The sequence below is a fragment of the Sceloporus undulatus genome, chromosome 5 (genome assembly GCF_019175285.1).
Source record: "Sceloporus undulatus isolate JIND9_A2432 ecotype Alabama chromosome 5, SceUnd_v1.1, whole genome shotgun sequence".
Taxonomy (NCBI): domain Eukaryota; kingdom Metazoa; phylum Chordata; class Lepidosauria; order Squamata; family Phrynosomatidae; genus Sceloporus; species Sceloporus undulatus.
Window position 1 is genome coordinate 124000358 of NC_056526.1, and position 24183 is coordinate 124024540.

At 38.5% G+C, this 24183-nt stretch overlaps 1 protein-coding gene across 1 annotated transcript in view; it reads right to left on the bottom strand.

Moving 5' to 3' along the window:
• The window catches only part of SGCZ (sarcoglycan zeta), a 610988-nt gene that overhangs the window by 231885 nt on the left and 354920 nt on the right, over positions 1 to 24183 (bottom strand). Inside the window, exon 2 of the mRNA XM_042468999.1 lies at positions 6062 to 6256. Coding sequence (XP_042324933.1) covers positions 6062 to 6256 — 195 coding nt within the window. The remainder of the gene's footprint in view (positions 1 to 6061; positions 6257 to 24183) is intronic.

A 24183-nucleotide genomic window follows, 5' to 3' on the forward strand; every position in this document is an offset into this window, starting at 1 on the left:
GCCTTGGTGTATAAATAAAATAAGTGGGGTTAAAAATACGAGAGACAAATGGCTAGGTAGATAGACAGAACACAGATTGAAAAAGATCTTTTCCCAGCCAGTATTTTCATTTTAATGATACATAGCTGCTTAATAATGTGACCTAAAGAAATTTAGATATAAACTGCAAGGTACATCAAGCATTTCTGGGAACAATTTATTCAAAATGCTCAATTAAGCATTCTCTCTCTCTCTCTCTCTCTCTCTTTTCCTCTTTTTGTGTGTGTGCGTATGTTTGCGTGCTTATGTGCGCACAGAGAAACATAAGTTTAGGATCATCACTGGCAACTTTGCAGATCATAGAGATTAGCTTTCACTTCCTAAAACATTGCTTAAATTTAGTAAAAGTTATGCTCTTTTCACTTATTCATTGAAAATATATTTACTTTACTTTCCAGTGCAGGATAACACCAAACAGAATGAGATCTGACATACTCTCTTTTCCTCTAGACAGTGGCATTTTGAAGTCTTGCAGGCTAGGAGAGTTATGAGAACACACTGTACTCTCTGCACTTCTCTTCTGAGGATTTGGAAGAAATGGGCTGTAAATGGAAATAGCTGAACAACTAAACTGCCAATGAAACAATGTAATGATGCAATGCCATTAGCATTTCAAAAGGGAGAAATAAGGTAATTCTATTATTAGGGAATACAATATCATGCTGCCATGAACTTACATACAGGGGAAGAAACCAGTGAATTAATGATTTGTGTTTAAATCCAGAGACCTGGAATAAAACTGTGTGCACTCTGTTCCACTGTATACCTCCTATTATTTGTATATTAAGTAGCTCCCCAAATAAAATGAGTTAGTATCTTGGGTGTCTAATCCCATTTTTTAAAAAAGGTCCAACATTGTACTATTAGAGTTAAAAATGGAACATCTTCAAAATAATCCACTAAACCTTGGAACAACAGGGCACCAGCAAGTAGAGAAGACAACTGTAAACGCTAAAGGAGCACTGGCTTCATGATGGAGAGCTAAGTTCTGGTTTTCTCTGTAAATGCTATTTAAAAGAGCAGTCTAAGGAAATGGAGGCAATCCAGTTCAAAATTCTGGAGGCTGCAGCTGCAAAGAATGAGGGAGGAGACAAAAGTACCTTCTGCACCTTCCTGCCAAAGCAATTCATTTGGGGTATCATCCATTCAAAGACTATTCTAGCACATTAAAGACCAAGAAGTTTATTGCTGATGGTTGTGGTGATGTGTGTGTATATTGGTGAAACCAAAGATGGTGTGCTGTTTTGACTTGCACATAGATATAGCCATGGTTGTGAGGAGGACACTGAGAAGTAAACACTGAATCCAATGGGAAATTAAATGCAGAAATTGCAGATAGTTGCAATGACACTATCAACACAGGACATCATATATGAAATGGGCAACACAAATACCCTCCCTCTAGCTGGAAAAAGCTCATGTTAAAAAGACTTGGTATTAAAAAGATTTTCAGATGACATTGCAATTAGAGAGGATTTATCCTGGGAAGAAACAGGAATGCTCCAGCAACAAACCATTCATGGGATTTCCCCATGAATGACTTGTTGCTTGAGCATTCCTGTTTCTTCCTGGATCCTCTCTAATTGTGATGTGTCTGAAAATCTTTGCCCTAGTCTCGCAACCTTGCTGGGAAAATGTCTTTTTAATCTCAGTTTATTTCCTGGCTGTTCCCTTGTGTGATAAAGTCCTAGATAAGATAAGTAACATATGCAGTGTACTTAAAAACAATAGAGTAATACCTTGACTCTAACTCAGGGCACAGGAGACAGACCAGAACCCTCTGATTCATGTTAATTTCTCTCTCAACTTTTTTTTTTAAAAAAAACATATTTCATTAAATTTTCCAAATACATAAAACTCAACAGTAACAATGAAAAGAAACAGAAGACAAGAAGAAGAAAAGAAAGAAAGAAAGAATTACATGTAGAGAAAAGTAAAGAACAGAAAAGGTGATTCGTGTCAGTTTCTCAAGTTCTCTTTCTAGTTTCATTTGGACGACCTTGTACTTATTAAAAAAGTCCATTTCAAATGTTAATATTATGATCTGTTTTTATGAAAATGAGAGAGGAAAAATGGGTACAAATCATAAACTTGAGCAATCCTGTTAGTCTTCCGAGGAAGAGAACCAAATGACAAGAATAATGTATTTCACTTGCTGAAGCCTGGAAGTTAACAAGTTTGAATTTGCACTTAAGGGATAGCAAAGAGAAAGGAAAAAAGTGACATATAATTGCAGCAGATCAGTAAGGCCCCCTGAACTATTTGTGCATGGCTTTTAAAAAATCACTCTCAATTTATTTTCCTCCTCTGCTTTCTACAGCTTCCTATTTGGAGGGAGAAAGATGCTGGTTATTCTCATGGAGTAACAAAGGAGGATTAAAGATTAATTTTCACTTGTCAACTGCATATGATCTAATTGGATTTAGAACTGAAGGGACAGTTAAAATCCACATTAGCTAAGTGATTTCTTGAAATGCCAGAGTTAAAGCAGTCATGAAAGACTGGATTTAGGTATAAAGTGCATTAAACTTCAAATGTTATCTTTAGAAATCATTAAGCCCCCATTTGTATAATGACTGTAGCCACATGTACATAACTTAAGCTAGTGAAGCAGAGACCACAATCTACCAGTCAGCAGGCAGTGAAGATTTTACCACTCTCCTGCAGACTAAATTTTAAATTTAATTCAATATTCTTTTAAAGGAAGACGACTTTCTGCCACAGCTTTGGTGCCTGGAACTGTGTTTTGATCATGTTGCTAAATAGCACAAAGTATAAAGATTTAAGTATTCAAGTAACTAGAATGAGTAGCTAGGTACTGTTGTTGCAAACACAGAACCGGGAGAATCTGTGTAGTATGAAGGTTAAATGACATACTGTGTAAGAAAACTGCATACTCTTCAACATTTCACAGATGGAAAGCAGTGCACATGTATGTAAGGAACACCAGAATGTGGTCAAGATGGCAAACATCACTAATGAGGAATAATAGGTTAGCTAGGGGAGGAGGCTGCAGCAGTTTACTTTTGTCGCTTACTGGGAAGGGCAAGATTTCCCCCTCCTCCCCTCACTGAGTTAATTCTTTTGCACTTTCAGATTGCAGCTATGGATTAAGCTGAGTACAAAGGGAGAAGGAAAGAGAAATTAAATCATTTGAAAGGCAGATAAAAGCTGGCATGACAGAAGACTGATTGGGACTGGCCTTACCAAATTGGGACAATTGGAGTGTTTGCAACAGCAATATAATTTTAAATATGAGTCCACTTCATGAGTCAATTATGTAAAAAGGGCATCATGAACAGAAAGGGATGTAGGTCATTCCTTTTGTTCTTATCTTACAGGTTGCATGGCTCCATGCCCATTCCTCTGCTCTCTATATGGATGTCTTCTGGGAATATCCAACATGCATAGCACCTATAAGTATAGACTTTCCATCTGAAATTGAACCCTGGTTTCCAGAAGTAAACAACTTCATCTAGGACATGGACATTAGGAGAAAAGCAATGGGAATCTGCAGAACGTTGGAGCCCATGGCAATAGTATGGCCTTACAGTCCCTTTCTATAGGCAATGGCCCTTCACATTTCTGAAGAGTGCTATGATGTTTTGCTATTCTGCATTATACCTGTATATGGATAGAGCTAGTAGTGAACCAAGCACATCCACAGCATCTAGTGGCATCACAGGCCAAGCAGAACATCTAACCCATCAAAAGTTGAGGTGGGAGAAGGGTGGCAAATTTCCTTCCCTCTCACATTTTGAGGCATCTCACTCTTTATGTAGACTGGCAGTGAAGGTGAAACTCACCAAATAGTCCTTGCTGCTGTGACGGCAAATACAAAGAAAGTGGCAGTTGTGGGATGGTGAGAGTTGTGACAGCATTTCAGTGAGTACCTCTTTTTCACTTATCACATTCTCTTTTCCAAAGACTGCTTCCAACTTGGTCACGGAAGGCAAAAATCATGAAATGGGCCTTACAATGGGAAGATCCTGACAGCACCCCGGGCTTCCTTTCCCCACTGCTGTCCCCAAACTAAAACAGACCCTTTTTTAAAAAAACAAACAAACCTCTGTTAAAGGCCTTTATAATGGTAACATGGATGTAATTCAAGATATAGACAAGCTTTTTCCAAAACAAGATCAAAACTATTGTATGGAGGTTTCTAACAAAAGTTACTTGAATGAACATAAATAAATAATTGTTGTTACAGGCACTTGTGGTTCTTATTTCAGTTAATTCAATTAATTATAATTATTCCTATTCAAGAATAAAATTATTTTGCATTGGGATAAAAAAAGCAAGATATATGCATGACTAGAAAATATTGTTTGAAAGTATTAAAATGCAACAAAGAAAATGTAAATGCACCAAAAAAATACAGTCCAAACATTTAAAACTGTTTGAACTGCATTTTTAATATGGTTTGAGTGGCTGTTTTGAAACTCTGTTTTGTTAATGCATATGAATAATTCTTGAGTACGTCTAGTGAATCATCTTAGTACAGTCATTACAAACCCAGTTTTAAAGCATAAACATGACAGTGTAGATCTATAGAGATGAAGAAGACACTACGTTGCCTACGAAAAGTTATTACGATCCATAAAATATCCTGATATATGTATAGATAATAAAACCAAGGGGATTGTCGAAGTGCTTTGCATGATAAAAGCAGGTAAGAAGCACTAAGGTAAACAATATTTTATTTTTAAAAACCCATGCAAAAATACAAGACAAAACAATATACAGTATTCCTGTTTACGAAATCAGAGTAGACCTACTGTGCTCTGTTTACTATTCATTCCATTTCATGGAAAAATTCTAAATAGTAGTATTTAGGAGTAGAGAGGGTGGTGGATTTAACCTCCCAGATAGAGTTTCATACTCATTCCATATGTGTATCTATATTTCTCAGCAGCTTATTGGTTCTATGCTCCCAGCACCAACAATGAGCTGAATCATCCAATTCTCTGAGCAAAATTTTGATGAATCAATTCCATTACACCAAAACTCCATATTGAATCTTGGGGTTCACATGATTCACCACAGGCATTTGAAGATCTCCAGATTCTTTCCTTCACGGGATTGAAACCCCTTAGTATGTGGGAAGACAGAAAACTTGAGGTCCAACATAACACTTGCCTGACATACCTTCCCGTCTCATGCAGAAAATATAAAGACCAGTGAAAGGCCAGTATTTGGAGATTTCAACTGACTTTTTTTTCTTTTTGGGGGGTTAAAACCCAGATATGAGAGGCAAGGAAAAAGAAAAAGAACTTCCAATGGTAGAAGAGAATCACTTTTTTAAAAATGTCCCAGAAAAAGTTTTGTTGTGATAATTGACGGTGGCTTTTCTGGGGGATTCTTTCTCTGACTATTAGCTTTGATATTGCTTCTCCTTGGGGCTATTAACAGCCAGGTAGACTGTGGCCCTTTGTTGAAATGCTTTTATGAGAATGTTGTTCCAGAGGGATGGCTCAACAAAAGAGATAGCAGCTTCACAAAGCCTCTAGATACCTACATCAAGGTGTAGCATCATTCAGACAGCAGAGACGTAATTGCAACTCCCTATCAGAAGTCAAGGTTCCATCCAGGATTCTGTTGACAGATTATACTTATGAGTCATTATGAATTTTAGCAGTTAACTTAGCATATATAATAAGCATGTATATAGACTAAGCAGAAATACCTTTGCTTACAGGAAAAATAATGTCTGACAGATGAACGTAGGCTGACTACATTATCAATGTTTATTATGAACTATTAGAAAGTAACAGCAACACATTATCTTAAAACAGCACTGTGTTTTTTGAAAATAGTTCAATCACTGAATTGTGGTGTGAATTTCCATTTGCCACTATTTTTTTGCCTCACCTCCCTTTTCATGTTTGAAATAGTTCCCCTGCTGAAAACAAGACATTTGCCTATGAAAGGATAAACTGATCTCCATAAAATGTACCATCCAAGGACCACCAGCCAAACATGTACATATGAACCAAAAATAAAAACTCTTGATGTTACTTACCACTGTGAAATTCATTACTTTCAGAATCCATATCGTCATGGCTAAGTTAACTATCATGGTCACCAAGAGTAAGAGGACAAAGAAGTATAAACACCGCTTTCTCCAACCATAAATTCCTACAGGATAAAACTGAGGGTTTTCTGTTCTTGGCAGATTGTTTTGCTGTGTTGCCAGTATATACTGTTCTCGTGTCATCTGTGAAAAAGAAAAGAAAAGATGCAAACATTGAGTATTTATCTCACTACTCAATTACAATACCCTCTTTTTATATAACTCAGCAATCTTCTCAGCTTTTGACAAAGGTACACCCTAAGGAAATTCTCTCTTTCCTTTCTCTCGCATTCATCCTCTGAATGTAGTTATAAATCTATTTATTAAAAAACAAATCAAAGATTTAAAACAAAGGCTGGAAACAATCCCTTATGCAGGTACCTCTTGAATTCAATGCATTTTTCTTGAGCAGGTAAACATGGATATGCACTACAAGAGTGTGTTGGTTTGATATATATATTTCCTCCTGTACATTAAATATACTATAATTCCATCCCATTTCACAATATCCACTAAAGATGATGCTATCATGGATTCTAATTATAAAATTCAAATTTATAAATGTATGATATGCATAGATCAATGTCATTCTGTGAGGCAAAAAAGTGGGAAACTATATTTAAAAAACAAAATATGATGAATAAATCATATATTTTTTTAATCAAACTCCATAGGAATCAACACATTTTCTCAGTCACCATATATAACATTATCTAAAATTTTGGCATTGACTTCAAGTGTAAAAATAAATCATTTCTAAAATATGCTTCCAGAAGTGAAAAATAAAAGGCTGTTCTCTGTATGTATATGAATGAATGAATGTGTATTCATTGAATATTTGGCTAATTTTCCAGCACTGAGGGAAAATATGTAGATCTATGTAGATGATTCAGAGCATCTTCATTGCATTCTGCTTTGGTTTGGCATTCCACGTGCAAGATTGCTAAGCCATCAGGCCTTCCCTTTATGTATATAAAAAATTGTGTGTGTTATAAACCCTATATTTACATGGGGTCATACATTAGAAGTAAGAACTGCATGGACCTTCAGATCCTGGACTTCAGTACTCAGCAACACTAGGCATTGCACTCAGCAGTAAGCAATACTGGGAACTCTGTTCCCAAAACATCTGGTGGACCACATCATTACCACTTCTGCCACATAAAGAGACCTAACTCTAGCAGTTAGTCCCAATGAAAATATAGCCTTTGAGCAATGGGAGCTTGATAATTCAACATTTAGGTAATTTCCAGTGATTCCATTTGTCTACTCTAGTTGGGATTAAAGTTTGGTTTGAAGCCTATGTTTTTCCTGTACTTGTTCTGACACTTGCAGCATAGTACATGATCACTTTTCTTAAATAGTGTATTACGTAAGGTCAAAATGGCTTACAACTTTCTAGTTCTTTACTCAAAATCCATTCAGTTCAGATATGGACAATCATTCTCTTTTAATATCTTAAATAATTTTTTAAAAGGTTTTTCTTATCTACACACAATGACACAAGTAATTATAGAAGCCACTCTGAGCCCGATCACCCCAGAACTGTGGAGAACACACTCCATGGCCTCAAGAGTGCCTACTGTTATGGCCCCAAATAGGAGCACAAAAGATTCGCTCCTTTGGGGGCCAGTTTTGGGCTGCCTTCAGCACTTCAGCTTCAGGGCACCCTAGGGTGTGTGCGTCATGTAAAAGACACATCCCCAGAGTCGCCAGAAGCTACCTCTGTCGGCTCGTCTGTTTCAAGCCTGTGCAATGTCATCCTGAAATCAACCTAAACCATCTATGTATTGTTGGACTACAACTGTCATCATCCCTAACCAGCATAGCCAAGAATTAAAGACAGTGAGAAATGCAGATTATTGATAGGCCATTAGAGGGAAACCTATGAGCTAAACATATTCCTACCAATATTATTCATGTTGAAGTGGTATAGCAGTACAGGAAGATTAAGACGTTCTGCAAACAACTAACCTTTCAAACATGTGAAAGGGGTATTAACTGGGGATGTAAATGGGTGAAGTGCAGGGAAGAGTTTCAATATCAGTTTGGAGAATAATTCATATTTGTAGATGCAACTGTTTACAATAAATACATCTTTCAAAAGGTACCATGGGCTCCTGGTATCTGCTGGGGTTTGGTTCCAGAATATCAAAATCTGTGGGTGCTCAAGACCCATTATATACAATGGTGTAGTAAAATAGTATTCTTTATCTAAAAGTTTGCTTTTTGGAATTTGTTAAATAAATATTCTGAAAATATCAAAATCAATGTATATGGTGTGTGTGTGTGTGTGTGTGACTATATTACCATTTATTCATCCTGAGAACAGAAATTACCCATGTCACATCCTGAAGCCCTCAATTCTGCAGTTATTTAAATTCTAGACGACTCTAGAAAAGTAGATTTTAGAATAGCAAACAGTGTTCTAACATGACTATTTTCATATGCTCCTGTTACCTTGATACCAATACTCTTATACAATTCTCTGGCAGTTAAGGCACTAAACTGTGGGAGGGGGGTCTTGTTGATATACTAAATGTGTTTCTACCAAACTAAACTTTTATGTGCATTGGAATTAGGAGAATCTCAAGGACTGCACTGGGAATTTTACTAGAGATGATGACATTGATGATCCAGACAAGTGGATGGTTGGAGAATGATGTTCAGTCAACAAGGGAATGCATATTACTCACATTTCTACCCACAGTGAAAAGCTATCAAGAGCAATGCTGTACTCAGAACATCAATATTGATCCAGGGGCCACCAAAACCAAGACATAGATAGTGAGAACAAGATTAGTCAACCAGTTTGCACATAATTGTCAATACAATGACAGACAAGGCACAGAAAATTGAAATAAGACCTTGTCTTCTCCTATAAATGCATTAAGATAGGATACTAAAATAAATGAGCATCCCAAACACAGTGGATAGCAAGTCAGTAAACTAAATATGGGGATCCAAAGATCACAGAGCCACCTCCCACCCTCCACCGAGATTAAGGTGCACTGTGCTTTATTGGAAAAGGGTCAGAGGTGTGGTCTTACATTCACCTTTAACAACCTGGTGTCGCTTGCATATATATAGCATGTGAAAGGACTTCATTCCAAGATCAGTTTGGGGTCAGTTTATTCAAGTCCTTTGGTACCTTTGTTGTCCTCTAACATTTACATGTACAAAACTGGCTCTAAATAAAGGTCAATACTATTGGCTGTACAGAGCAGAAGCAAACAAGCAATGTGTTCATATACTGGTCCTCTCACTTTCCTCCAGACTGAAGAGGGTGGAAACAAATGACTTGGAGAAAACCTTCAGGGGAAAATATAGTTCATGGTTCCCAATTAAAATAATCCCAGTCTTCATTTTAAACCAGTCTCAGTATATGGCAATTTAGAAAGTTAATAACTGAGAATGTCAGGGCACATGTATTCACTAGATTGCTAATCTTCTGGTATTTAGCAAAAATCGCTTTAATGATTTTGGGATTAACTTTTATGGTATCCCTTCATTTCCACATCTTTTTATTCTAAATGAAATTTATGATCTCTTCAGTATGCACACAACTGCATATTTCTTGGTGCAAAGAAGGCTTAACAATAATGGCTGACAAAAATGAAAAGCCTGGTGTTGTTTTAGAGCAATTTCTTTCATTAAGAAAACATAAAAATTAATGTCTTTGACCTTTCAGCATCAGAAATAATATCTTCCATTGAAAGATAGCAATAAAGCTGTGGTCTCTTGCCAAAGTGCTAACATGCTCTACTGTGTGTAGCAGTCATTTGTTCTACCTTCAACTAACAGTACCAAAACAGGAAACATAGGGCAACATCCAGTTGCTAAAACCCACAGGATTAGAGCCATTGAATCAGTTCCTGCATGGCAGGTCAGCACTTCTATATCCTATTGATTCAGTAGGACTACATTAGTTAGGATTAACAATTAGCTTCAGACCAATATCCCTTTCTGGAACATGTAAGTTGCATTTAATTTAAGCATAGGGCAACATAGGACTGAAAGATACCAAAGAATACCATAGAGCATAAAAAGTACAAGTTTGGAAGGGATGGGAACAGCACACAAAGCCCTTCTGGACAGTAGGAGTTATCTTAGAAAGGTCCAAAAGCTGTAATATGTAGTACAGAGCCACCACTGCCTTATTCATGGATTACTTTTACCAATAGTAACCTAGAATCTTGTGCTGCCTAGATAAAGGAAAGTAGGAATGTTCTTCTGTATTTTAAATATTTAATTCTGGAGCCATCTAGAGTGATCATTTAACAAATTTCCCCAAAAAGAAAAGAAAAGAAAAGAGAATTCCCCATAAAATGTGCATATGCTAACACAGGTCTGGTACAGACTACCAGAAAGCACCAGTCTGGGGCCGATTTTAGAGCTCAGGAGTGGAGAGTGTCTGCACGCTCCTGAACTCTATCATGCACTGCTGATGCCATCATGGCATGTCCCTGTCCACATAGGGGCCACCATGATGATGCAGGCGCGGCACAGCATCCAAACATCACCGCACCATGCGTGCATTATCGGTGCACGTGAGTGAGCCAATGATGCAACAATGGCTTTCAGCAGGTTCTTTTTAGTCCTGACAGAGGCCATGGTGTTTGGTTGGTGCAGCCCCCTTGCATCAGAAAAACGGGCAACTACAGGCTGCCCTTTTGGCGTGGTCTGTTGAGCCCCATACTCTCCAAGTATTTGATATTGCAAGGGCAGTCCTAATCAGTACTCTGTCATCCTACTTTGTCAGCTGTTTTAATATGTCCGAATTTCTTCTTCTTCCATTCTCCCTCTTTCAGCCCCACTTATTACAACTGCTGTGAACTGAGTTCAAAGTACAAAAATAGTTTGCACTCATCTCAGCAGGGGAAAAAGAAAGAAAAGGCAGGCATCTTTCCCTTCCCTGTAGACTCAGGCAAAATCATACTGCTGCAGCCTTTCCTATCTTGTGTGTTCTTCCTGATTAATAACTTTTGCCATCTTGACCATGCTCTGATGTTGCTTGGATACATATGTCTCAGTTATATTCTGTGAATGGTTGGAGGTTATGTGTTAATTTGCATATATACACTTAAATTCAGAAATAAAGACAAATTCAGGCATTATTCAAACATAAATACTGTACATAGTGAGGATAACTAGGCTAGAGTGACTTGCATGTCTGTATAGTCCTGGTGCTAACTGGTGATGAAAACAACTTTTTCAGAAGACTGCACTTCTTTCTTATACATTGCTTGAAAGAACAGCATTCAAGCAGATAGCCCTTCCCATACAGGACTATCCCTCTGTAAAGTAGTATACCTGGTGCAGGATTATTGCATACAGAACAACCAGTGAGAAAGATGCAGGATGTAAAAGCCAAAAATGGGTCTTATCGCATTTACCTGTGTCCATGCTGTAGGCAGCCCATATCCACTTGAGGAGCCCATCTACAACCTGGACTTCTCCCGCTGCTTTTTCAAGAACGAGAAAATCCCATTCTTGAAAAAGCTGTGGAAGAAGTCCTGTTGTAGACAGGCTCCCCAGGACACAAGTAAATGCTATAAGACCTGTTTTTGGCTTTTAGATCCTTCATCTCCCACCATTTTTTCTGTATGTGATAATTTCCTAAGAAGACTCCTGGAAGAGAAGGACAAGAAGGTTAACAAAGTCTGACAAACTGTGAGGACAACAAGTATCCAGCTTTATTTTTAAGCAAAACAATTATTTAAATCCCGTCTTCTTGCTTTAAAAAGGCAGGTATTTGGTAGTACCTTGGTTAAGACCTGGAGAATATCTGTCTTTCTCACCACTTCCATTATATCTTGGATTGTTATATTTGTTGCATTCCCATTGTGGGTAGGTGATTGGGTGTCTGCTATGGCTAATTTATAGAGCTTGAAGAAGTGGCTTTATTGGATAAAACTGTAAAAATGATTCAGTACAAAAGTAACTTTTCCAGTTTTGCTAATTTGGTGCAAAGATTTATATATCCAAGGAAGACTAAGGGGCTGGGGTCATTTTTTACAGTCCTGCTGAACAGCAGGGCAGGAAAAACAATCTGTGTTCAAAGCAGGGGCAGGAAAATACTTTCACAAAGATTGTGGGGGAAGGCAGCTAAAATGAGCCAAAAAGAAATAGTCCACCTCAAGAGTTATTTATGAATTCTTGCAACTTTCCCCTGCTGGGAAATGTTCAGATGTTATGTAGTGGTACTGACCTTGCTTGCTTTCAAAATAGTTTTGCTTTCTTGAAGTAACTGTATGTTTCTTTTACAAATCTGTGCTTAAGTTAAAGTGGATATTAGCAATATCTGTATTAGCTAAAGTGAGTATGACATAGCAACATCTCATTATTCCTGTTGCCATTTTCATGGGGACTACATAAAATTCCAGAGGGCTTGTGGGCATGTGGTGGGGATATTTTTGTATGCTTTTATGCACATGGGAGGCATAACCCCCCAAATTTCTTTTTTAAAATAAGGGTGGGCTTTGGGGGACTGGTGGAATGCTTGAGGGCCCACAAAATTGGTGTTCAGGATGCATACATTCCATTGGCTGCACTGTACTGACCCCAACTGTATTGAGAATAGAGTAATTATGCAGAATATCCACTCTTAATCCCTGCTAATTGCATTCCGAAAAGTGTTATTGCATTACATCGTTTTTTACTTGAAGAAAAATAACAGACAGACAGAAAGGCTCCTCTTGGTTTCACAAATACATGTAAAATAAGAAAGTGGTTCTATCATATCGTTTTGTATAAAAAGTTGGTTAGTAATAGGTGACTCCATCAACCTCAGTTTTGCTTGAGTTCTCTCCCACCGCCCCAACAGTTCCAAATTATTCAAGCTTGATGGCCTGGGATGCCTTGACTATGGTCAGCCATTCTTCCCCAGTAGGTTTGGTGAGGTGAGAGGGATCCACATTGTCTGGATAGGGTCCACAGACAGATTAATATGGAAATTGCGAATGCATTGGTGAAAGGGTTGGACCATTTTCTATCACATCATCAAATAGTACAGTGCACCCACATCATGCGCGGGCGTGCTATATGCGGCTTTCAGCTTATGCTGAAAACCACACAAGAAACCAGGAAATGGCGCATGTACCACACCACAACATGTGCACCATTTGTCTTACCGGGGGGGGGGGGGGGGCGTCTGGAACAGATTCCTCACGTAAGGCAAGGGCGCACTGTATGGCAGAGGCCTGGCCTTTACAGAAGTGATGGCATTCACCTCTCTGAGAATTTGCAGCAGCAGGTGAGAGCCTTGTTAGGTGGTCTAGTGGGGGAAAGTAGTTATGCAAAGAGTTGCCTCTTGTCTGTGGTAGGTAATGGGTGAGGACGCGAAAAATAAGATTATAGTGAACACCTATGGCACTTGTTATGGTGAAGAGATGACCTCTGGAACTGTCTCCTTAGATCATGGGACCAGAGGGATGAGGAAGGGGACTGACCTTAGAACTGGCCTATGCTCTGTACCTTCACTTTAAATCTTGCAGCTTTTGGGAGAGATTCTCCGCCTTTGCTCTTCATTAGGGCTGGCTTGGAACTAAAACAAGCATTTGGGTTCTCCTTTGGGCTCCAGTGTTTGCCCAGAGGAAGGTGAGGAGGAGGTCTGATGGAGACCTACTGCCTCAATTGCTCCCTCACCAGGTTGTTCCCCCTTCCATTGCTGATCAGAGGATGCAAATTAGTTCAAATAGCTTAATAAGTCAAGAAAGTGGCCCTTCTTCAACTTGTGTTTTGTATCTTGTTCCCATTTTGGGTAAGCAATGTACATTTTGCCCACTTTCCATGTCAGAGTGCCATGATCACGAGTTACTAAGTGATATTTCAGTGTGGAGTACTGCTGTTTCAGCTCAGACAACATACTGTTTCAGGCCAGCCTGTCTGTTCCATTCTATATTTCATGTTGCTACATACTCAGCAGGGGGATTCAGCAAGCATAAAGGGGCAAGGAAGTCACTGTTAATACTATGTCTCCCCCTCTTTCCCTCTCCTTTTTTCTCTGCCTTTTGAATTGCATTAGTGTAAGGATGTGGTAATACATTTGGAAAGGCTATAAGAGGTACCATATATATATATATATATATATATATATATATATATATATATATATATATCCCTGTTTAAATATTTGAAGGGATGTCATATTGAGGAGGGAGCTTGTTTTCTGCTGCTCCAGACATTAGGACCTGGAACAATGGATGCAAGATCCAGGAAAAGAGATTCCATCTCAAAATTAGGAGGAACTTCCTGAAAGTAAGGGCTGCTTGACATTGAAATACACTCCCTCGGAGGGTGGTGGATTCACCTTCCTTGGAGATCTTTAAACAGAGGATGGATGGCCATCTGTCGGGGATGCTTTGATTGAGAGTTCCTGCATGGCAGGGGGTTGGACTGGATGACCCTTGTGGTCACTTCCAACTCTCATACACATACACACACACACACAAATTCATATTTGAAATCTTGATTGGTATAGATTGGAACACTCTCCAGTCTGAAAATATGAATACAAGCAAGACTTCAGATTTCATTTAAGTGGAAATGAGATATTTATTACTTGTCAAAGCATTTAATTACTGTTCATTAGAGATTCAACTCCACACTAACTTTCCTTATGAAGGAAGCAAATAAGTTTAGCAATTTTCTTCCAACTGAGAGAAAGTCCAACTGACAGAAAGTTTGCTGTCCAGTACTAATTTGGACCAAAACTCAGACTGTTTTACATAGAAAACAGCATTTTCTGTGGAGGAAATATCATTTTCTGCACAGAAAGTACAATTCCTGGGTTAAAATGTTGCTTCCTGCATGGAAAATGGTGTTTTCTATGCAAATAAACAATCTGTGAACTTTGCACAGAACAAGTACAACATTTTATACAACTATGTGATTTTTGTTCCAAATAAGTCTAAGAAGGAAAGATTCTTATCATTTGAGGATTCTACTCATCACCATTTCTCAAAACTCAAAAAATAAAATAAATCAAATAAATAAAAATAAATCCTGACAATTTTAATGTTCTTGAATATTCTTTCCACCCTTTTTGTTCATTTATCAACAAACATAAGCATGTTGTCTCATGTTTCTGTTAGTAACAAGGGCAACTTCACGTTATTTACATAAAATGTCTATCCAGCAGCCTAGAAGTGTTGTTAACTTTTTATGGTAACTACAATTAGGCCTAAAAGTATGGTTAGAAACCATTTGGATTTGCTCAATATACTTACAGTGCTGTTGTAGTCTTGTGATGGCATCTGTACTTTCATATGACTTGTACTACATAGTACTACAAGACTTCTGATATTAAAAAAAACCCTACTGCATCTAATTGTGAAGTGAGTGTGTGGCCACATACTGCGTAATAATATGATAATATCTTTTGCTTTGTTTGCAAGACAATTTTGATGCTGTCTAGGAAATTTATTTGCCTGCTCTGTTGTATCTGACTAATGTATCCCATGTTAATTTGTGCCTGGAGATACCACTCATTGTAAAAGCCTTCTGTTATTGTTTAGTTATTAAGGAACATCAGCATGTTATCACAGCATTTATTTATTAATTTAATGCCGAAACAAGGCAGCATGAAACAACTCACATAAAGTGTTTATCAAACAGTTCAGTACTATGGTTCACCTTTTCTAGCACCATGCCCTTCAACATTTTACAGATAAAAACTGGAACATGTGTAGCCAAATGACATCAGTGTATGGGTCAAGATGGCAATAGTCATACAGTTACGTGGCCCTATGGCAAATAGAGCTTGATGGTGGTGAACATTTTTGGCCTAGCATGACTCACAGAAATTCCCAGGGATGGATAGTGCCTCCTTTGTTAGGGGATGATGAAAATTGTAGTCCAAAACAACCTGCCATTTGCAATTATTTATTATTTGCCTCTTCTGCTCTCATATTGGTCCATGCCATTTCTATGGGGTAGTGCAAACAGAAACAAGCCACACAACTAAATCCACTCCTCAATACTCCTAAACACTAAACACTCCTAAACAACCAGTCCAAAGCAATCTCAGCTCTCCAAATGATATATCCAAGTGAAGCTTTCAGAAGTCATTTCCATCAGTGACGGAAGCACTAAATATCTCAAATGGGAAGCACCTTGGATATTACTTATGAATGGTCTCTTGGAGTTGAGTGCCTTCTGCGGACTGGTATGCTCCAGATGTTTTAGACTACAACTCCTATCATTCCTACAGGCATGGTGAGTGGTCTGGGATGAAGGGCACTGTTGTTCAAAATATATGAGAGATGGTGAAAGACTGGATTCAAATGGCAAAATACATGCTCCTTTTGTTAATCTGCCTCTATTACCTCCTGAGCTGTCAGCACTTAGATGTATGTGTGTTTTTAAAAAACTAACTCCTTATTCTTTGACAAGATGATACAGATGACTGGCCATCCAAGCAGTCCAATGAACACTGTAGCAAATGCTCATTTATATCCACCTGGTGATAAGCTAGTAAAAGTTCTCTTTATCTGCTCATTCCCAGATCATTCATTCTCAGGAAAGATCCGATATTGGGGAATAGAACACGATTCTACATCTATTGGTACCTAGATCAAATGATTATTTGTGCCAGCATGAAAACACAGAGCAATACAAGCTGAGAAAGCCATCACAATATCTGAGGGAGAAACCTTTAAAATGTCCATATCAGCATTTACAGTGAATCAGAAAAAGGAGGGGAGACGGGAAAAACAACAGCCTCTATCTGCCAACAACAGTTCAGGAGAACTCTTTCAAAATGTTAGACAGGTAATTTACCACAACCGGCTGGCTCCCCCCACCCACCGACAGTAACATACTCTCTAGCTAGGCAGCACATGCTGTGGGCACCTCTTTATTCTCTCCCACATGCCAGCAAGTCAGTCACCCTTCTGGTTTGTGCAGCATGGGGTTTTAATTAAACTTACAGATGAGGCATGATTTCACATTTTCTTTCTGTTTGGCTGGCTGGCAACCTACCATATGTATTGTAATCCATATCACACCGTGCAGCTGATGGTGCAAAGCAGCGCTCTAGTCATAATTTCTCAGACAGAAAATTCATAAATATATACATAACACACTAAAATGGCATCATCTTTTAGGCAAGCAACATAAAGAATGATGCTTTTCAATTTTACTATGTGTGTGTTAATGTATGGGAACACGTGCAAATGTATACACACATTCACACTTCTTTCTGCTGTGGATTGATTTGTTAAAGAAAGACTGCATGAATCAGACTAATAGAGTTAGCGCAGAAGCTCTTTCAAAGCCAAACATCTTAAATATAACTAGTTGTGTCATGTTCTTAAGGCAAGTAATGATGCTCAAGCTCATTGATATCCTAGTTTCTTAGGTATGGCTTTGTTTCCTACTGTTGAACTCTAGAATGTGTCTAAGTATCTTTTGAAGTGTAGTTCTGTTTTGAGAAACCATATCAGGTTTGCTTCACATGTTATCATGTGTTTATCAACTGGATAAAGAAGGAAAGAAGTATTACATTTCCTCTGGAATGAAGATTGGCAAAATATAACTCTCCTCAGTTAGATCAGTATTTTAGCTCAACACATCTCATTGCCCACCATTCAGGGTGGTTTAGAAATCTGTTCTATTCGCATTTTAATTGAAAAAAGAAATGTGTAATATAAGAGGAAATGCACTGAAAATGTACAAATATAAGGGAGAGGGGACAAGGATCTGCAACATAAGACAAGATAAGAAAGAAAATGCAGATGGGATTCAGAGAGACTTGACAAAACAGAAACTGAGAGATGTTCATATCCTTAGGAGATGGGAAGACATAGAAGAGCTGGAGTGGAACTAGACATGAAGAAATGAAATAAAACCTTCATGAGATAAGAGGGAAGAAGTAAAAGCAGTGAGAATAAGTATCTGAAACAATGGCAGAGTGAGAACAAGATATTCTGAATACTGAGTATTCTATAGAAAATGCTCTAGAGGGATGTGATTGCAGTTAGAAGAAATCTGATTACTGCTGTTGTTGCATACCTTCAAGTCATTTCCAACTTATGGCAACTCTAAGGTGAACCTATAATGAGGTTTTCTGGAGCTGAAAAGTGTGATTCGCCCATGGTCACCCAGTGAGTTTTCCATGGCTGAGTGAGGAATTGAACCCTGATTTCTAGAGCTGTCATCCAACACAAACCACTACACCATGCTGGTTATTTGTGTTGCCTATTAGGCCCAACTAAATTTGAACTTAGTTTTTTGTGGGTTTTTTTGGCTATATGGCCATGTGCTAGAAGAGTTTCTTCCTGACGTTTCACAAGCATCTGTGGCTGGTATCTTCAGAGAGTGCTTGCCTGAAAAGGAGTTGAGTGTGTGTGTGTGTGTGTGTGTGTGTGTGTGTGTGCGCGCACACACACACACACACACACACACTGTGTGACCTGGGAAGGCAGGAGTGATTTGCATGTGTATTTGTATGTGTATTGTCCTGCAGCTGTGAGGGGGGGCACAGGAGTTTACTGTATACCATGCAGCTGTGGACAATAGGGACCAGCAAACGCAGTGTGCAAACAAGAATCAAGGAACATGAGAGACACTGCAGACTGGGCCTTGCAGAAAAATCAGCAGTAGCAGAACATGCCACAACCCATCCTGGGCATAAAATACTGTTTTAAAACACTGCAATTCTGGACCATGCCAACCACTATCATGTCAGGATGTACAGGGAAGCCATTGAAATCCACAAACACTTGGACAATTTTAACAGGAAAGAGGAAACCGCTAAAGTAAACAAGGTTTGGCTACCAGTCCTGAAAAATAGCAAGATGAAGACCCAACAAATGCAAATGAGAAATCTCCCAGGGTCAGGGGTTTCCCAGCAGACAATGAGCACTAATCAAGCAGACATTAGTCCTCTTGTGAAGACCCTCACACCCTGAGGACTGCCATTAGCAACCAACAATACACATGCAAATCTCTCCTGCCTTTCCAGATCACATAATATATATAGCCAAGTTCTTTCCAGGCAAACATTCTCTGAAGATGCCAGCCACAGTTGCTGGCGAAACGTCAGGAAGAAATTCTGCTAGAACATGGCCACATAGCTCGAAAAACCCACAAAAAACTATGGATCCAGCCATGAAAGCCTTTGATTTCACATTAAATTTGATTAGGAGAGGTTTGTGTTTACTGAAGGGATGTTTGGGGGACAGAAGGAGATAAAAGGAACTGTAACTAACATAAACTAACTATGGAGTAACTGTTACTGTTTCCTTGCTGTACTTTTAAGGTTTTTTTTTAATTCTTATTCTCAGAGTACTGTAGTCTGTACTGAATTATCTTTACAATTTTTTTAATATATTTTGGTTACTCATTCTCTTTTTTCAAATGTAATTAGATTTCTAGAAGCCTGGGATACAAGACACAATTATCTCAAGTGTTCTTTAGCTCAGATTTTGGTCATTGGCATTAGTGGTTTTGGTGAAATTTGATTCAGCCTCTGGATGTGCAAACTCTTACACAAGCCAATTTGGGAGATGAAACAGATGGCGAAAGAAAAGAAAAGAAAAGCAAAAACATTCTTGTATATTATTCTGAAGAATAAACAATGAGAGCAACCAGAAAAGGATCATACTAAAAATCCACCAGAGCATATCAGAATGTCAGCTGAACACTGCGCATCATTATAGTCATACTTCATCCAAGTAACTTCCTATCTGTTTCTAACATTCATCCCACAGTGATAGAAGCCCTATCCAGTTCTCTGAATTAAGTAGGATTTAACTTTGGCTACTTCACATCCAATTAATAAGACTTCTGTAACATGCCAGGTGATATGAAGAAAACTAATGACCACAGATGATATTCACAAATTCAATATAGATGATTAGGACATTGAAATAGTCAAAGACTATTTGACTATGCCACCCCTTTCTGAGCTGGCAAAAGGGTGCCTTTTGTGCTGCTGTCACAGCTTTGTGACACTCCTGCGGCATATGGCGTCTGAATGCTGTGCTGCCGGGGCACCACAATGCTGCCTGCCATCTGGTTTAGTAGGTCGTGTGACACAGGCTTGTGGGCAGTGTCGGGGTGTATGCCATCTAAACATCATGCTCCAACACTAGCCCCAGCTGGCGCTGACCGCCAGTCTGTTCTGACCCCAAACCAATCATGGCCCTACAAGAACTGGGCAGGGTTACTGAGAATCGGGTGTCTTGGAGATACCTCTTTCACAGGTTATCCAGAGGTTGAAGTTGACTTGAGGGCAGTTAACAACAAATAACAACCTACCATGAATCGGTGTGGTGTAGTGATCTGAGTGTTCAAAAGAATTCTAGGAAGCCAGATTCAAATCCCCACTCAGTCATGGAAACCTGCTGGATGACCTTGGGCAAGTTATATTCTCTCAGCCTAAGAAAAATTTAATGACAAACCTCCTCTAAATAAATCTTACCAAGAAAGCCTTGTGAGAAAAAATTGCCATAAGTCAGTATTGACTTGAAGCCACTTAGCAACAACAACATAAATCCACCAGAAGATTTAAGTTACTTTTTTCTGCTCAAAACTATTTTGTTTTTTCAGAGAATACCACCCACCAAGCTCAGGTGTAAGGATTAGGGAGAGGTTCCTCAGTATGTGCACCTATTAGAAACTTTCATACCACTGTATTTTGACCTGAGGCTTAAATACTGAAAACAAGATTTCACACAGTGCAGCAGCACAATAAAGTCCAGTACTCTTCTTATAGTCAGTATACAGTAGCTTGCCAGCATTTCTACTTTCATGCTACTCACATATACAGAGGATAACTTATTTCCTCCTCACACCAAGATCACAGACTTCAGACTAATGGAAACAATCCTTGCATATGCCGCCCTTCTCAGTAAGATTCCCTGGGACTTAAAGAAAACAGTTGTCCAGAAGCTTTCTGCTGAAGTGACAAGATGGATGGAGTATTTCCTTATCGTTTATTGCCAGATTGCTGTATTACAGTATAGCTTTAAGGAAAGATATTTTCTGCTAAATAACTGAGAAACTGTATTCCCAATTCTTCTTTCATTTTGAATGGCTATTTTCAAATTGCAGTCTATAGAATCCTGGGCCAATGGTGCACTTTCATAACCAATGGCAGTGAAAGCGGGGCAATGCTTTTTTCCCACTCATGCTCCATGTGATATTCAAAAGCTGGTTCTGAAAGGTTTTAGAACCCTTTAGAGCAGGTTTTTAGGGTGCATGCAGTACTCCAAGGGGGAGAAAGGATCACAAATTTCAACAAAAAGCATCTCGATCCAGCAGAAGTACACCATTAGATCCTGGTCTTGGCAAGTTTTTTGAAGTCTCTTAAATGAGAAGACCATAACAATAGCCATGCTTTATTAAAATGAAGCTTGTCCACCTATGATGATCTTCCTGTTACGGTTACACCTATAGAGAAGTATTAGATGTGTCTCACTGTTTTCTTTGTCTATATGTGTGTGTGGGGGGGGGGAGTTATTTTAGGCAGTCTACATGCACTCAGAGGCATACAATTCATACACACACCCCAGACCCACCAGTTGCCCATCCCTGATCTAGTGAATGGACAACTGTGAAGAGCCCTGGTGGCGCAGTGGTTAAATGCCTGCATTGCAGCAAACAACAAAGTTTTGAGTTCAATATCAGCCAGGGGCTCAGGGGCTACTCAGCCTGGCATCCTTCTGAGGTCGCTAAAATGAGTACCCAGATTGCTGGAGGAAATTAGCTTACACATGGTAAACTACTTAGGGAGTGCTTAAGTGCACTGATAAGTGGTATAGAAATGTACTTGCTATTGTTAACTATGGGGAAATTATGGCTCTCTAGTTGTTGAGCTACAACTCCCCCTGACCTTACCAATCATAGTTAATAGTGAGAAGTTGCAATCCAACATCTGGAGGGCCACAGGTTAAATTACCTCCAACGCAATCATACCACTGTGATTTCTTTTTAATTGCCATGGCAACATCCTATGGAAATCTGGGATGGCTAGTTTGACAAAGCACTAGAGCTCTCTGGCTGAGAATTCTAAATACTCCTCCCTAAACTGCCAGTTAAAGTGGAATAGAGAACTATAACTGGGTAATGATAAAGGGCCTCAGTCTAGAATATATCCGAGAATCCTTGGCAAGGCATGACTTCCAGCCCATATTTCAATAGATATTTTGGTGAGGAGGTTTTGGAAAAAGTTTCAGAAAAAGACTAGAAAATCTGTACAGTAAGTGGTCAGCAGAATTGTTTGCTGTTCATCCGTAGATAACTCAGTTTGGAGGTGTGTGTGCATGTGTGTGTGCACACACTACCAAATTCAGAGGAACCTAACTTCATCTTAACCATACCTTCCTAGGATAGAAAAGGAAGAACACTTTTGACATCAATGTCAACAGGGCTGATGTCAGCATGTGTCTTCTGACACTACAATTTGCTTGGCTTTATGCTGTCAATGAGAATTTCACTTTCCTGCTAAGTCAATACAATTAGATTACTACAGAGACTTCATTACAGCCACAGGCAGGACAGGCGCTGAGGTATACAATTTTCACTCTATGAAGCCAGAACTACTAAACAGTTATTGGAACAATTGTCTATAAAAGGACAATAAATGCCTTGATCTTAAATATTGTTTTCCAATATTATTATCTCACTGAAAGGGAAAAGGAGTTAAATGGAGGAAAACGATTGTAAGCTAGATACTGCTATTAGCACTACCACTTAGTGAGAGCATTTACTGGTACTCTGTATTTAACATATTTAATTATAATGTATGCCATACAATCACAGTCTCGGCATGCATTCAGAAATGAATAATCCGATGAACACTTTCCATATTTTTACAGAGTTTGAAGGAGAACTAAAGGGCTGCATATATAAATACCTTCTGGTGCAACAGGTTAGGAGGAATGGCAGCACCCCAACACTACATTTCTAATTTCTTAATTGTTTTATATCCACTTTGGAAGACTAGCAATTAAAAATGAGCAAGAAAAAACAAACAAACAAACAAATACTTCTTTGATTAGTGGCACACTTTCCAAGATCAAGAGTTGCTATCTTATTGAAAAGTTATGGTAAGTTAAGCAGAAAACAACCAAAAATAAATAAGAGATGAAGACACCATCAGGCTGTAATTCCATCATACAGTTCAGATAACATTATAAAGCCAAAGCAGAAGCATTTAGAGTTATGTACAAAAACACCAGGATTCCAAGGAAAAAATATATCGTTATTCAAAATCTGCATTTTCTCTGCACTGCATGAAACACACAGATTCAAATTCCTATTATCTTTCTCTCTTTCTTTCTATTGATAATGTATCCTGGTGTAGTTTTCTACCATTATATCAACTATACACACAGTATGTTTTTTAAAAAATCCCTGCTATAGGCAAAGTTTGATTTCACATTTTCTTTTCTTCCAAATTTCAAAATGTCATTATCCTTTTAAGGAGCCAAACCTCACTGCAAACTCAATTAACTCTCCCTAACTCAACTGAAAAGAAATTTATTAAGTACATTAAATAGCTTTTTTAGATTGTCTTTCACTGTAGTTTGAACAATCTGAATGACAAAACAATGTTAAGAAGAGCATGGAATTATCCTGTAATCTAGACCCTTTGGATTTCTAAATCCTTTTCATATTTGACATGGCCATTATCTTCAAACTCTTAAAACTGCTTTCTGAAAAAAGCTTCCAGCTTTGTACAAATTCCCTTCAGGTGACTCCATCTTTCTTTTCCTGGAATGATATGAAAACTAAAAAGTTAATCTTTTATTTCCCTTTTAAGGTGCATCACCAACTCTCTACTTTAAAGCTGATGGAAGTGAGCTAATGCCCAGAGGATGCATCTAGTCAATTTGAAGCTCACTTTACCCTGCCTCCATCATCCATTTTTTGAAGATGAGAAATTCTGGACCAAATCATAGCAATTTGGATTCAGTTCATAACTATGAGTTACCAAGCCCAGCTCTTGTTTTATTTCTTTTCCAGGATTGCAGCAAACACAATTCATTGTCTTTCCATTATGGGACTATAATGCCATCAGTTCCTTTCTAAACATTCTTGCCTGCCTGAATCCCTATTAT